The 15,175-nt window shown below is 37.5% G+C and overlaps 2 protein-coding genes across 4 annotated transcripts in view; one reads left to right on the top strand and one right to left on the bottom strand.

The window, feature by feature from the left end:
- The window catches only part of LOC116123822 (pentatricopeptide repeat-containing protein At2g20710, mitochondrial-like), a 28,717-nt gene extending 21,601 nt beyond the window's left edge, over positions 1–7,116 (bottom strand). Inside the window, exons 1-3 of one of the 3 annotated variants that reach the window (XM_031409556.1) lie at positions 6,773–7,116; positions 5,116–6,387; positions 4,659–5,030 (exon numbers count right to left, since the gene is read on the bottom strand). In XM_031409556.1, the coding sequence (XP_031265416.1) occupies positions 5,134–6,387; positions 6,773–7,072 (1,554 nt within the window). In that variant the 5' untranslated portion in view covers positions 7,073–7,116 and the 3' untranslated portion in view covers positions 4,659–5,030; positions 5,116–5,133. Of the gene's footprint in view, positions 1–4,658; positions 6,388–6,772 lie in introns of those variants that run through there. The other 2 variants (XM_031409557.1, XM_031409555.1) reach the window with 2 other exon arrangements.
- Positions 473–1,519, top strand: LOC116123788 (extensin-like). The gene has a single exon (XM_031409519.1). It carries the CDS (start codon positions 473–475, stop codon positions 1,517–1,519), a length of 1,047 nt encoding a protein of 348 aa, XP_031265379.1.
- Positions 7,117–15,175: the final 8,059 nt, after the last annotated feature.

Raw genomic sequence — 15,175 nt, 5'->3', positions numbered from 1 at the left:
CTCTCTTGAAAACTTTTCTCAAATTTTCTACATACAGAAAAAAAAAAAAAAAAAAAATAGTAGATACTGAAAAATTAATGAGATTAACAAACAGGCAATCAGAATTGTACATTAGACTAGAAAACTTTTTCATCATGAAAACATAGAGATAATGAGAACGCAGGAAGTGGGTTAATAGGCACCACGACGACCAGTTGTACTGGGGGTGTAAATTTGGAGATATTATAAGCTTTTTCCATGGACGGCAGGCAAGGTATTCACGTTCATTTTAGTGCAATGGAGATAATATTAGCGCTTCTTCTTCAAAACGTGCATCCAAGTAATTGTCTTCCTTTTTTATATTATAGTTCATAATTAATTGATAAGACAAAGTCAGCCATTAATGTCTCTATAAAAGACCATGGTGTTACTTCTCATATCAATTCAAAAATCAAATACTTTATCTTTCTTCATAAAATAGATTTTCAGAGTCATGGGGATCACAAGTTTCTTCTTCACTAGCTATTTGATTCTCTTCTCAATGCTGATCCTTGCCTCTGCAAGTGATTATGGCTATGGCGGCAACACTGAGGGTGACAAGCCAAAGTCTCAAGAATATAACTACGAATCCAAATCTGAAGACAACAGATATACTCCTAAGCCAGAAGCTTACAAGCCACAACCCAAAGACAACGGATATGCTCCCAAGCAAGAAGCTTATAAGTCACAACCCAAAGACTACGCATATGCTCCTAAGCCAGAAGTTTACAAGTCGCAACCCAAAGATAACAAATATGCCCCTACGCCTAAAGCTTACAAGTCACAATCCAAAGACAATGGATATGCTCCCAAGCCAAAAGCTTACAAGCCACAACCCAAAGACAACGGACACGCTACCAAGCCAGGAGCTTACAAGCCACAACCCAAAGATAGCATATATGCTTCTAAGCCTAAAGCTTACAAGCCACAATCCAAAGACAATGGATATGCTCCCAAGCCAGAAGCTTACAAACCACAACCTAAAGACAACGAAAATGCTCCCAAGCCAGAAGCTTACAAGCCACAACCCAAAGACAACACATATGCTCCCAAGCCAAAAGCACACAAGCCACAACCCAAAGACAATGGATACACTCCCAAGCCAAAAGCTTATAAGCCACAACCCAAAGACAACGCATATGCTCCCAAGCTAGAATCTTACAAGCCACAACCCAAAGACAACGCATACGCACCCAAGCCAGAAGCTTACAAGCCACAACCTAAAGACAATGTATACGCTCCTAAGCCAGAAGCTTATAAGCCACAACCCAAAGATAATGAATACGCTCCCAAGCCACAACCTAAAGACAACACCTATGCTCCCAAGCCAGAATCTTACAAGCCACAACCCAAAGACAAAATCTACTCTCCCAAGCCACAACCTAAAGACAACACCTATGCTCCCAAATCAAAAGCTTACAAGCCACAACCCAAAGACAATGCCTACGCTCCCAAACCAGCTTACAAGCCAAAAGCAGAGGAGAAGTCAAGTGGTTACTAAATTTCTTCATTCTTTTTGAAGACTTTCTTCACTTCAGAACATGGACTTCAACAAGTTACTAAATATTTTATGTTTTTTATTTTTTAATTTCAGAAATTTCTTATTTTTGATTGTATTCTATGATTTGCAATAAGATAAAAGATTATTATAAGTATAATGAGTATCTCATTGACCCATTATGTAATACAATCTCTCAAAGGTATCCTTTATACTTAACACTTCATGAGAATTAAAGCTTCTTGATATGTGCAGGTCCAAATTATTATGGATGACAATCAACAGTCAGCACAGAATTATATATAAAATTCGAAAATTAGATATAATTAGAATCTGATAATGAAATTGAACTTTGTATTAGTTTGGAGCATTTTTTATACAAAATTTAAATACAACCTTTTCTTTTTATTTTCTTTTTCAAAAATGAAAGGTATAAAAAACCTTGTAAAAAGATAATATGTTGAAATGTTTTGGAGAACAATTTTGAATACATTTTTAACAATAAGAGTTTAAAAAACGACTAAATTTATAGTTTTTTTAATCTAAAAACAAGTATTAGTCATTGTATTGACTTCTGATAAGAGAAAAAATTCTGCTCTGATATGTTTATAAAAAGGCCTAGGATATGAATGAGAAACATAACGGCTCCGTTTGGTTGCCAATTGGGAATACTACTTTTAGTATTCCCAAAAAAGTTAAACAGTAAAATACCCAAAAACTTTGGGCTGTGTTTGTTTCAGTTTTGGGAATACTACTTTTAGTATTCCCAAAAAAGTTAAACAGTAAAATACCCAAAAACTTTGATTTTTGGGAATACTACTCCCAATATTATTTAACTTTTTTTAAACCCCTTAAATTTGATAATTTAATTAAATACCCCTAAATATTTTTTTAAAAATTACAAAAACACCCCAGTAATTCATATTTACCAGATTCCGGCCACCACTGCCGGAAAATGGCCGAATCTGTTAGGTATGGCGCACTACCCGGCTGAATCTGGCCGGTAGTGCGCCGATCTAGCCTTTTCCGGTCAGATCCTGTGTGGATCTGGCCGGAAAAGGCCAGATCTAAGGCCAAAGATCTGGCCGTTGACGGCCAGATCTTTGGCCATAACGGTTTATAACGACGGCCAACAAACGGTCGTCTTGACCATCAACGACGACGGTTTGTTGGTCGTCGTTGACGAGAAATATGGCCAGATCTGGCCGTAGATCTGGCCTTTGTCGGCCAGATCCACCATGGATCGGCCGGCAAAGGCTATAGCGCGCATGACCGGCAGATCCAGCCGTCATGCGCTAATACGGTGAATCCGGCCACCCTCCGGCGGTGGTCCGGCTGTCGGTATTTGACATTGGATTGGGGGTGTTTTTGTTAACTTTTAAGATTTATTATATGAGGTGTTTTGTAAATAAACAAATATGGGGTATTTTATTAATTTAAAATCCTACATCGTAATACCCGCCCAATTCAACTTTTTTTTTTACTTTTTTCAGAAAACTTTTCTCAAAAACCCCAATTGTGAAGCAAACGAGCCAACGAATTTAGAAAACATAAGAAACCTCATGATCTAAAAAGTTTACACATTTTCCTCTTATTACATTGTTGCCGATATTCAAAAATAAAATGAAAAAAGAATAGAATCACAAAAAGATAAAATATAACATTTAAGTGGTTCAATTGAGATAATATGGAAGCCATCTCCATGGCAGGCAGGCAAGCAAGGCATACACGTTCATGGAGATTTCAAATTCTCTTCAATCAAATCGTGCAACCGCGTTTATTTTGTCTTCTATATTCATGTCTATAAAAGAGCATCCATGGTGATACTTCTCATCGTAATTCAAAAATCAAATAATTTTTCTTTCCTGTTGCAATATTATTTTTCATGGTGATGGGGCTCACCCGTTTCTTCTTCACAACCTCTTTACTTCTCTTCTCACTGCTGATCCTTGCCTCTGCAAGTGATTATGGCTATGACAACAACGGTGACGGTGACGAGCCAAAGACTCAGTTGTATTAGACATTTTCAAATCAAATTCAAAATGGGTCAAATATCATGGTTATGACTCACAATCAGACTATGAGAAATCAAAGTCAGAAGAAAAGGAAATTTACAGATCGAAATCAGTAGGTCATGATTATACACAATGTTGATGGCTTCAAATCATACCTAGATAAGTCAAAATCTGAGGATAATGTCTTAAGGTTCAAAGCCAGAAGTTTACAAGCCACAGCCCAAGATAATGGCTACGTTCCCAAACCAGAAATTTCCAAGCCGCAACCCAAAGATAACGACTATGTTTCCAAGTCAGAAATTTACAAGCCACAACCAAAAGATAAACTGATGAAGTGAAGACGAAATGAAACGATGAACTTTGATAAATTGTTTTAAGTGTTTCACAGTGAAACTTACAAGTGAGAGGAACTGATGAAGCGAAGACGAAATGAAACGATAAACTTCAACGACGGACAGGGACTATAGGGCGGCTGGCGGCAAACAGATTTGGCACACAGGTCGTTGATCGAAGAAACCAATGACGATTGAAGAACTAAAGATGCATTGGAGGTATAGAAGAAGTAGTTGAATCTGAGAGAATGAGAATTGAAAATGGATTGGGGATTTTTTCATGCAGTGACCCCGTATTGCACCAAAACCGATCGGACTGGTGGTTTGCTACAGTAACACCAGCCCAACCGTGGGTCATACTGGGTGAACTGTCAATAACGATTTTTAACCCTTTAAAACCCGGCCTAGGCACCGGTTCCCGGTTAAGTCGGTCCAACCGGGCCAGGTTTTAAAATATTGAGATCAACTACTCTTGTAGGTGCCCCTGGAAATATTTCTCTTGACTACAAATATCATGCATATATTTATTGTAATTTAAATTCGAAAAGAACAATACAGCTCTGTCAAAGTTAAAATCTGTAATTCATATAAGGTTGGTATGCATAACCATATTAGTTATTACATGGTCCTATAATTTAAAATTTTAGATAGTACCTCTCATTGTTGATAAATTGGGGAACCCTTATCTCATCCCATATCTGATGAAAGTTTTTTTTTATTTCCAAAATTATGTATATTGATTTCTTAAAAACTAGAGATGAATCATTCTAGAAATCATCATAAACATTGGTCGTAATCTATAACCATTGAAGGTTATTTTCAAAAATAAATTTTTAAGGTAAAAGTGAGGTTCACCATATGGGCATATATTCAACAATGAAGTTCAGAAGGAAAGAATTTGAAATTGGAACATCTTCTACATAACTTATATCTCTGCCTCTACTTGAGCATAAATAGCGTATTACATTGTATTCATTGCTGATCCAGAGAGGTCGAGGTCCTGTTGGAAATTTCAGCCAATGTTCACTTCAATATTTTTGTGCAGGACTCGACTGAGGTCGACTCCCTGTGCCCAAAAGTTAGAAAAAGCCATTGTACATAATTTGTCATCTTCCTTGCCCATCTAGATGACGAAACCTGGAGTAGCTTTACCTCCAATGTCCCAAACTGGGAAACAAAATATTAAACTTCCAATCACAATAAACAGAAGACAGAAGGCGTTTCACAAAATAAACCTTAAAGCTCCATTTACCTTTTAGGTCCAGCTTATTCAGCATGTCTCTTCTTTTTTTGATTCACCAACATCATACTCGGGCTCTAAATGTGATTCTCCATTTTCATTCAAAGAATCACCAAAAAACTCACTGAGTTCATCCACGTTTGATTTCCCATTCTGGACATAATTCAACAACCTATCTTGGAGCTCCACAGGGATGATATCCTTGTTCCTAAGTAATTTTATGAATTTCTCTGCTCTCTCTGTATCTCCTTTACCTATGAAGTATTTTAGACAGGCAGAAAAAATTTCCATCCTGGGCTTCCAGCCAGTTTTACAAATCACTAATGCTTCTTCCATCGCTTCCACTGCTTTTTGAGATTGATTATACTGAAAATACCCAATTGCCATATAGAGCCAAGTTTTCTGATCAGGCTTCCCCCCTTTCAATTTTGCCCCATATATAAGATTTTCCGCCTCCAGCAAAAGCCCTTTTCTGCTATAAGCACTAATCATCAAGTTTAAAATCCGAATATCATAGTTTTCATTTATTGATTCCCACTCTTCAAACATCTTCTTGGCAGTTTCAAAATCATCAAATTTCAATATAGAAGGTATGACAGATATATAGCCTTTATTGTAAATCTTATGGTTGTTCTTGTAAAATTCCCAAAGTCTTAAAACATCATCTTTCTTCCCAAATTTTGCATATAGTGTGATAAGAAACTCATATGCTCTATTGCTATCTTTACCCGGTATTAGTTCCTCGGATTTCTTCAGCATCTCCACAGCTTTGTCCAAGAGTCCAGCTTTCGCGTACCCATTTGCTGCATTACTGTAAACCGTCCAGTGCAAAACAAAATTGGGATCTGATTCCATCACTGCCAGAATCTTATCAATTCCATCAACATCAGATGTAGCTCCAAAGGCACTCAGGAGTATACCCACTGTAAATCTATCATATCCAATGCCTTTTTCTTGCATTTCATGCAACAGACTATCAAGTTTCTTGGAATTTACAGTCTGATAATAAAGATTAAGCATAACATTGTATGCCATCGATGTCCGAGCTAAACCCAAATCCCTCATTTTCTGCATGGTGGCCTCTGCTTTCTCCACAGATTTTACACTGGCATAGCAGTTAAGCAAAGCACTATAAACTGGAAGGCCCTTTAGTTGTTTCGGAACATTGTTGAAATAATTTTCCGCTTGTTCTGTGCCATGAACTTTAGAGATCAAATCCAGACGAATGGCAACATCAACAGATGTAAGTGGCAAGTATCTTTTGTCGGTCATCCACATAGAAATCTGCGGGGAGAGAGAGAGAGAGAGAGAGAGAGAGAGAGAGAGAGATTATAACAATGGAAAGATAAAATTACAAGATCACCGATACCAAGTAATCATACGGCAGTTTCTTTCAATATTTAGAGATAAGAAAAATAGAATATTATTTACAAAAAAATATATATATATATATATAAATGTAAGCGAAATAGCTGCCTATAAAAATTAAAGAGAAAAACCATTTTTAATATATTAATACAAATAACTAATTTAAATAAATAACTATTCATAATGAAAAAATTTATAAAGTGATTTTTTTTTTATTATTTCTTTAAATAAATAATAAATAAAGCAACATTAAAATTTATAAAATAATATATAAAAAATGCCGTAGAAAAGAAACCGTTACCTCAAGAGCGTGACGGAATCGTCGGTAAGATCGCAACTCTTTAATGAAGCTTTGGAGTTGTTCTTTGTCGACAGGACGTCCTTCTTCGATCCACTGGTCCAACAATGGAACTATTGAGACCCTTGAATCTCCGATCGGGGAGATCCGACGGTAAAGAGCGTTCATCGAGCCTTTCCATCTCGAAAGTCTCCGGCTTCGTTCTTCTATTTTTGTTGAGTACGAGCTTAAAGCCACTACATTTCCGAGACCCAAATGAGATTTGATGCTGTGGAGGATTGCACTGAAACGTACAAGCTTCATTTGCAGAGAAACGGCGAGGAGAAAGTGGAAAGGGTTTATGTGAAAGTGAAGGAGAAAGTGAAGGAGAAGGTTTAAGAGAGTTCGATTTTATTTTGGGTTAACTTTTTTACATACCCTAAATGTTTGTTTAATTTAAAATCCCCAGAACTTTTGAAAATTATCACTGACCCCAACTACAACTCAAAAAACACCCTTATAATTTAAAAATTATCATTGACCTCCCCACTCCTCCCTTGAGAAGTTACAATGGAGAGAATGAGAAACAAAAGATCGGTGTAGGAGAGTTTAAGTCGGGCTTATGACAGGAAATGTGGGCCCAATATGGGCTTCTTTGGATTTACTAAATTCAATAGTAAAAAAAAAAAATTGTCATACAAAAACAATTTGTAAATTGTAACTCAGAAAAGTAGGAGGTACCGTTCATATCTAAAACAAAACAAGCTCAGGGAAACATTCTTTCCCACGAAACAAACAGAAACATATAGCATGATATTTAAAATTTCATTATTGAACAAAAGAAGTAGGACATTAAAGAGCAATTTTTAAACTTCTTTTAACAACAGGCTCTTCTGTGACACCAACTATCAGAGCCCTAATCAAGAGTTACAATTGCTACAATAAAATTTCAAGTTTTGAAAACGATTCTAAACTCAAACTGACAGAAAGTGCAATTGAAAACAAAAAACTTAAAGCAAACCAACTGAAATGGATTTAAACAACCAAACCAATATGCTGGAAGAATTTTGAATGGAAACATCTTCTGCATACCTTAAATCGCCGCCTCTACCTGAGCTAGAACGTCGTATTACATTTTATATATTGCTAATGAGCAGTGTGGTCCTGAGAAATTTCCCTGCGCCCAAATGTTGCAAAAAGCCAATGCACATAGCTCATGGTCTTCCTTGGCCATCTAGATGACAAAACCAGAAGTCACTTTACCTCCATTGTCCCAAACTGGGCAACAAATTATTAGACTGCCAATCACAATAACCAAAAGACAGAAGGCGTTCAACAAAATAAACCTTCATGTTCCTTTTGCCTTCTAGGTCCAGCTTATTCAACACGTTTCTTCTTTTTTTTTTTTTTTTTATTTGCAGATATCATCCTCGGGCTCTGAATGTAATTCTCCATTTTCAATCAAATAATCACAATCTGACTCACCGAGTTCATCCAAGCTAGATATCCCATTCTGGACATAATTCAACAATCTATCTTGAAGCTCCACAGAGATGATATCCTTGTTCCCAAGTAATTTTATGGATTTCTCTGCTCCCAATATATCTCCTTCACATATAAAGTATTTTAAACAGGCAGCAAAAATTTCCTTTCTAGGCTTCCACACAGTTTTACAAATCACTAATGCTTTTCCCTCGCATCCACTGCTTTTCCAGTTTGATTATTCTGAAAATACCCAATTGCCATGTAGAGACATGTTTTGTGATTAAGTTTCCCCCCTTCAATTTTGCCCCATCTATAAAATTTTCCGCCTCCTGCAAAAGCCCTTTTTCTGCAGTAAGCACCAATCATGAAGTTAACAATCCGAATGTGATAGTATTCGTTTACTGATTCCCACTCGTCAAATATCTTCTTGGCAATTTCAAAGTCATCAAATTTCAATAAAGAAGGTATGACACATATATAGCAGTTATTGTAAATATTATGGTTCTTGTAAAGTTCCCAAAGTCTTAAAACATTATCTTATTTCCCAAATTTTGCATATTGTGTAATAAGAAACTCATATGCTCTACTGCTCTTTTTACCCGTAATTATTACCTGATAAGACCCCAAATCATCCAACTCAAATTCACAAAAGGAATAATAAGGGCAAATGGCATGGTGTGCAAGTGGGAGTTGGTTATCCACGTGGCAATTACAAAGGAATTGGTGTGACGTTTGTGAGTATAAATTGAGGGATAGGAATTGTAAAGGGTAGAGAATATTTTGGTGGGATATTGGAAGGGAGGCCCCTAGCTCCTCAAATTGCTATGTTATCTTTACATTCAGTACTATTTTCTTAATTGTTCTTCATTATTGTTGTTATCCATTTCTGTATCAATCAATATAGAGGTATATTCATATTAGTGCTTTCTCAATTGTCTCTAATCTGTGTTGGAATATTGTTTTGTTTAGGTATATTGTACTCTATTTGGGTTGTGTTGAGTGTTAAGAATCCAGGTTCCTATCAATTGGTATCAGAGCCAAGGTTAGGGAACGGTAAAAGCGAAAATGAAGACTAGAATGGGAAATGTGGAAAAACATATGAGATCGATGAAGGAAGATTTGGGAATGATCAGAGAGTGCTTAAAGGAAATGCTAGCATGGATGAGGCGAAAAGATGAGGAGAAAACCAAAGAAGCTAAGAGGGATGGGTCAACAGAAATACCAATGAAACAGAATCGAAACCAAGGGGAAGAGAATAGTGAACCCAATGCAAACCAGAACGGCAAACCCATAGTTACTTAATGAAATTGACCAGAGTCAGGTGGCCAGAGAATCGAAATACCAATATTCATGGGGAAGGATCTGTACGTTTGGTTATTCAAGATAGAAAGGTATTTTAAGGTGTATCAAGTGGCTGAGAACGAAAGGATGAACACGGTGGTGGTGTGTATGGAGGGAGATGCAATAAATGGGTTCCAGTGGATGGAAATTAGAGCTCCGGTAACGACGTGACCGACTTTTAAGCTTTCTCTTCCTCATAGATTTGGTGGGTCACAAGAGGGAAGGCCTTATGAAGATTTGATGGAAATCCGGCAGACTGACACAGTGGAGGAATATCGTTGGAGATTTGAAGCTTTGTCTGCACCTTTATGTGAAGAAAGAGAAGAAATATTGTGGGTTGCTATTATCAATGGGCTCAAACAAGATATTAAGGCTAAAGTGAGATTGAGCCAACCCAATTCATTGCTACAGCTTATTGAGTTAGCCCAGAAAATAAAGGCAAAGGATTGGGCTTTAGAAGAAATGAAGTTTGGGCTTAATAAAGCTGTTAAACCAGTTGTGTTGTATGGGTTTAATAGAGGAATTATTTCAGTTGGGCTAGGTAAACAGGGAATAGCAAATACAATTGAGTGTGGGCTTGAGCAATATGATAATAGACTGGGCAAAGGTTTTAATGCAACTGGGTTTGGGCCGGGTAGAGAAACTGGGTCAAGGGTCCAATCAAATTCAAATCAGATTGCAAATAACTCTAGGCCATTTCCCTTCATCGATCAGTCAAGATATTCCGACAACTCTTTGCCGGCATGCCGAACTTGGGAAGAGGTATCATCTGGTGTAGCGATAACCTCTAGTTATCAAAGCCCGAGTACCACACCAAATCCATCGAACGATCACAACTTCTATCCACGGAGAACAACTCCTTTTTGGCGAATGACAGAAATTGATGTACTTAGAAGGGGAAATATCGGTGTCATAATGTGCTTAAGACGAGGATACCATGTACGTTTTGATGACTTGTTCGTATCGGGTGAATCCTTGAAGTTGGGTGATGGTTTAGCAACCATTGATGAACAAAACCCTTTCCTTTTCTACGGTGCAAAGGTGATTAAAGGGGATGGTCGCATGATCACAACGTTTGTAGGTAAGAACACAACATGGGGGAAGACAATGAACAAAATTACTATCGCTTCCAGCCAAACCCCATTACCAGCTCAACTTGACAAGGGAAAGCATCATCCTGGGATGCCAGACATTAAAGACAAAACTTCGAGCAAGGAATTAATGGAGTCTGTCAAGAAGTTTATCATCAGACCAAGTGGTAAGGAAGTTTGAATTAGCGAAGCACTTATCAATGAGAACTCGACACTAGATGAGCATGTTATTGACACTTTATGCAAAGGAATCAGCGAACCATTTATAATGCCACAGGGTCCTGGTAGCTCAAATGAGGATTGGCTCCTTTCCTCGGCTACATTGAATTTGGTAGCAGAAAAGGAGACTTTTAAGCAAATTTTTGTGATTGGACACTTCCCCCCTACTGACCAGCACCTTCTTATTCAGTGTTTGAAGCAGGAAGGCCACATGGTGGCGATGGTTAGAGCCAAAACAAATGAGACTCCAACACTAAAGGAAGCTAATGAGGGGATTGCTATGGGCACTTAGAGTGAAGTGACCAGAGAGAGATCGAAAATTATCATTTTGGATAGTGATTTCAGTTCCTTGGTTACCATTTTTAGCTGTGGAAGATGTGCTTCCGATAATATCCAAAGATATATCCAACTTGAGATCACCATTGTTATTGAAGGGTTATTGATAGCTATTATCACAACAGCTGACTTTAAGGATACCTGAATTACAGCAAAATTCCCATCTCCCCACCTTGAGGACAAGGTGGTTCTTCAAGGGAAGGGTATTGATAAGACCCCAACTCATCCAACTCAAATTTACAAAAGGAATAATAAGGGCAAATGGCATGGTGTACAAGTGGGAGTTGGTTATCCACATGGCAATTATAATGGAATTGGTGTGACGTTTGTGAGTATAAATTGAGGGATAGGAATTGTAAAGGGTAGAGAATATTTTGGTGGGATATTGGAAGGGAGGCCCCTTGCTCCTCGAATTGTTGGGTTATCTTTATATTCAGTACTGTTTTCTTAATTGTTGTTCATTATTGTTGTTATCCATTTCTGTATCAATCAATATAAAGGTATATTCATATTAGTGCTTTCTCAATTGTCTCTGATCTGTGTTGGAATATTGTTATGTTTGGGTATATTGTACTTTGTTTGGGTTGTGTTGAGTGTTAAGAATCCAGGTTCCTATCAGTACCTCAGATATCTTCAGCATCTCCACAGCTTTGTCCAAGAGTCGCTTTTGCATACCCACTTGCTGCACTATTGTAAACTGTCCAGTCCCGAACAAAACTAGGATCTAATTCCATCATTGCCGACGTCTTATCAATTCCCTCAACATCAGATGTAGCTCCAAAGGCACTCAGGCATACACCCATTGTAAATTTATCATTTCCAATGCCTTTTTCTTGCATTTCATGCATCAGACTATCAAATTTCTAGTAATTTGCAGTCTGATAATAAAATAAAGCAAAACATTGTATTCCAACGATGTCCAAACCAACCCCAAATCCCTCATTTTCTACATGGTGGCCTCTACTTTCTCCACAGATTTTACACTGGCATAGCAGTTAAGCAGAGCAGACCATAAACTGGAAGGCCATTTAAATTTTTCGGATCATTGTTGAAATAATCAAATCCACCCGAATGGTATCATCAGCAAATGTAAGTGGCAAGTATCTTTTGTCAGTCATCCACATAGAAATCTGCACAGAGAGAGAGAGAGAGAGAGAGAGAGAGAGAGAGAGAGAGAGATTATAACCATGGAAAGATAAAATTAGAAGATCACTTATATCAAGTTTTTCCCTCTTAATCAAGGGAAGGGCAAATCTTCAAAGTGGGGGAGCCTATCTTTTGAACAATTTCCATTATAAATAGTTATTTATTTATTTCTAAAAAAATATTATCATAAAACAAAAAAAAAAATTCAATATTAATATCATATCTATAATATATTCTGTTATTATAAAGTGGTTAATTTTTTCTAATTTCTCAAAAAAAAAAAAAAAAAAAGTAAAGCAACATTAACATCAAATTTAATCATAAAGTAATTTTTTTTCTAATTTCCAAAAAAAAATAATAATAACTAAAGCAACATTAAAATTCGTAAATAAAACAAAAAAATTCCCTAGAAAAGAAACTGATACCTGAAGAGCATGACCGAATCGTCAGAGAATCGCAACTCTTTGATGAAGGCTTGGAGTTCTTTGACAACGGGACGTCTTTCTTCGGCCCACTGGTCCAAGAATGGAATGATTGAGACCCTTGGATTTCCAATCAGGGCGATCCGATAGTAAAAAGCGTTCATATTGCCTCTCCATCTAAATGTTCTCAGGCTTCTGTTTTTGTAAAGAACAAGCAAACAATCAGTAACTTCCCGAAAGCTAAATGAGAGGGGGTGTTGCGGAGGATTGTACTGAAACATACAAGCTTCATTTGTATAGAGAGAGAAGAGAAAGTGCAAAGATTAAACAGACTCTTCTTGACACAAAGTACCAGAACCCTAATCAAGAGTTGCAATTGCTAGAAAAGAATTTCTGATGTCAATTGTGATACAAAAGTAAGATATCAGAAAGTGCAATTAAAAACAGAAAGCTTAAAGCAATCAAACTGAAATGGATTTAAACAACCAAACCAATATGCTTGAAGCATTTTGAATGGGAACACCTTCTGCATACTTTAAATCGCCGCCTCTACCTGAGCTAGAACTTCATATTACATTTTATATATTGCTGATGCAGTGTGGTCCTGATAGAAATTTGAGGCCATGTTCAAATCAACACCTTTTTTTAGGACTCAACCGAGGTCCACTCTCTGTGCCCAAACATTGCTAAAAAAAAGCCAATGCACATGATTCATGGCCTTCCATGCCCATCTAGATGGTGAAACCTGAACTGGAATTACCTCCATTGTCTCAAACTACGCAACAAAATATTAGACTTCCAATCACAATAAACGGACATACTCGGGCTCTAAATGTGATTCTCCATTTTCATTCAAAGAATCATAAAAAAAATCACCAAGTTCACCCAAGTTAGATTTCCCAATCCAAATATAATTCAACAATCTATCTTGAAGCTCCACAGAGATGATATCCTTGTTCCTAAGTAATTTTATGAATTTCTCTGCTCCCAATATATCTCCTTCATCTTTAAAGAATTTTAGACAAGCAGCAAAAATTTCCTTTATAGGCTTCCACCCAGTTTGACAAACCACTAATGCTTCGTTCATCGCTTCAACTACTTTTTGAGTTTGATTATTCTCAAGATACCCGTTTGCCATATAGGGCCATGTTGTCTGATTAGGTGTCAAGTTCACGCTAGAAGAAAGAGTTGGATTAATTCGAGGAAATCCACAGCCTCCAATACTCACTGATTGCAACTGTTTCTATACCTTTCTCATTAACATGAAAGACTTAAATAGAACTGGAAATAACAACTAACCGGATTACAAGGACTCGACCCATAAAAATAGCATAAATACGACGCTGATATTCAGCTAACAACCCAACCTGAAGACCTATTCTTAAGCCAAAATACTTGCCATGAATAAACGGATTAAGAACAAGTCTTAACCTGATGCCCATGTATAGTTATTGGACCCACATAATCAGACTAACTCAACTAGACTCTGGACTCTACTAGATTAAATAATAAGCAACCAACAACTGGGCCCCACGTGCACATCACATTGCCCCCCACCCCCCCCCCCCCCCGAAAATGACCTTGTCCACAAGGTCTAGAAATTCGTTGACTAAGGTAGAATATTCCACCCAAGATGCTTCCTCTTTACCGAGCCCCTTCCATTTCACTAACACTTCGGTCACCACATGATTTTTTTTCTTCTTCAACCTCCTGTGCAATATTTCTTCTGGTTCAGGTCGAATGATTCCATCCTTGTCTGTTGGTGGAAGAGTAACAACCAGCTTGTGTCTTTCGCCCAACTTCTTCTTTAAGCAAGAGACATGAAACACCGGATGTATCTTTGCCTCAGGAGCGAGCTCAAGCCGATAAGCAATAGTGCTGATCTTCTCCAACACTCCATATGGCCCATAGAATCTTGGAGATAATTTCAAATTCTTCGTTAGACCACCGACTGCTGCTTGTACGGTTGTAATCGAAGGTAAACCAAATCTCCAATATTGAAGCTTCTCTCAGTCCTCTTAATATCTATGAATTTTTTTATTCTGTCTTGTGCCAACTGCAGATTCACACGAAGGATGCGGATGATTTCATCTCTGGTCTGCAAGGTATTTTCTACTTCTTGGCGTTGTGTGGTTCCTGGCATATAAGGAATTAATTTTGGGGGCGGGTAGCCATAGACAGATTCAAAATGGGATAATTTGGTAGAGGCATGAACGTTGGTGTTGTACCACCACTCAGCCAACAGAAGCCATTTAACCCATCCTTTTGGCTTGTCCCCCGAGAAACACCTAAGATATTGCTTAACCATCTTGTTGACAATCTCTGTCTGGCCATCTGTTTGAGGATGGTAAGCTGATGAAATTTTCAAAGTGGTTCCTTGCAGCTTA

This window comes from Pistacia vera, unplaced genomic scaffold, assembly GCF_008641045.1.
Source record: "Pistacia vera cultivar Batoury unplaced genomic scaffold, PisVer_v2 Contig145, whole genome shotgun sequence".
Taxonomy (NCBI): Eukaryota; Viridiplantae; Streptophyta; class Magnoliopsida; order Sapindales; family Anacardiaceae; genus Pistacia; species Pistacia vera.
Note: the sequence above shows the minus strand (reverse complement) of the source record. Positions and strands in the feature narration are given on the sequence as shown.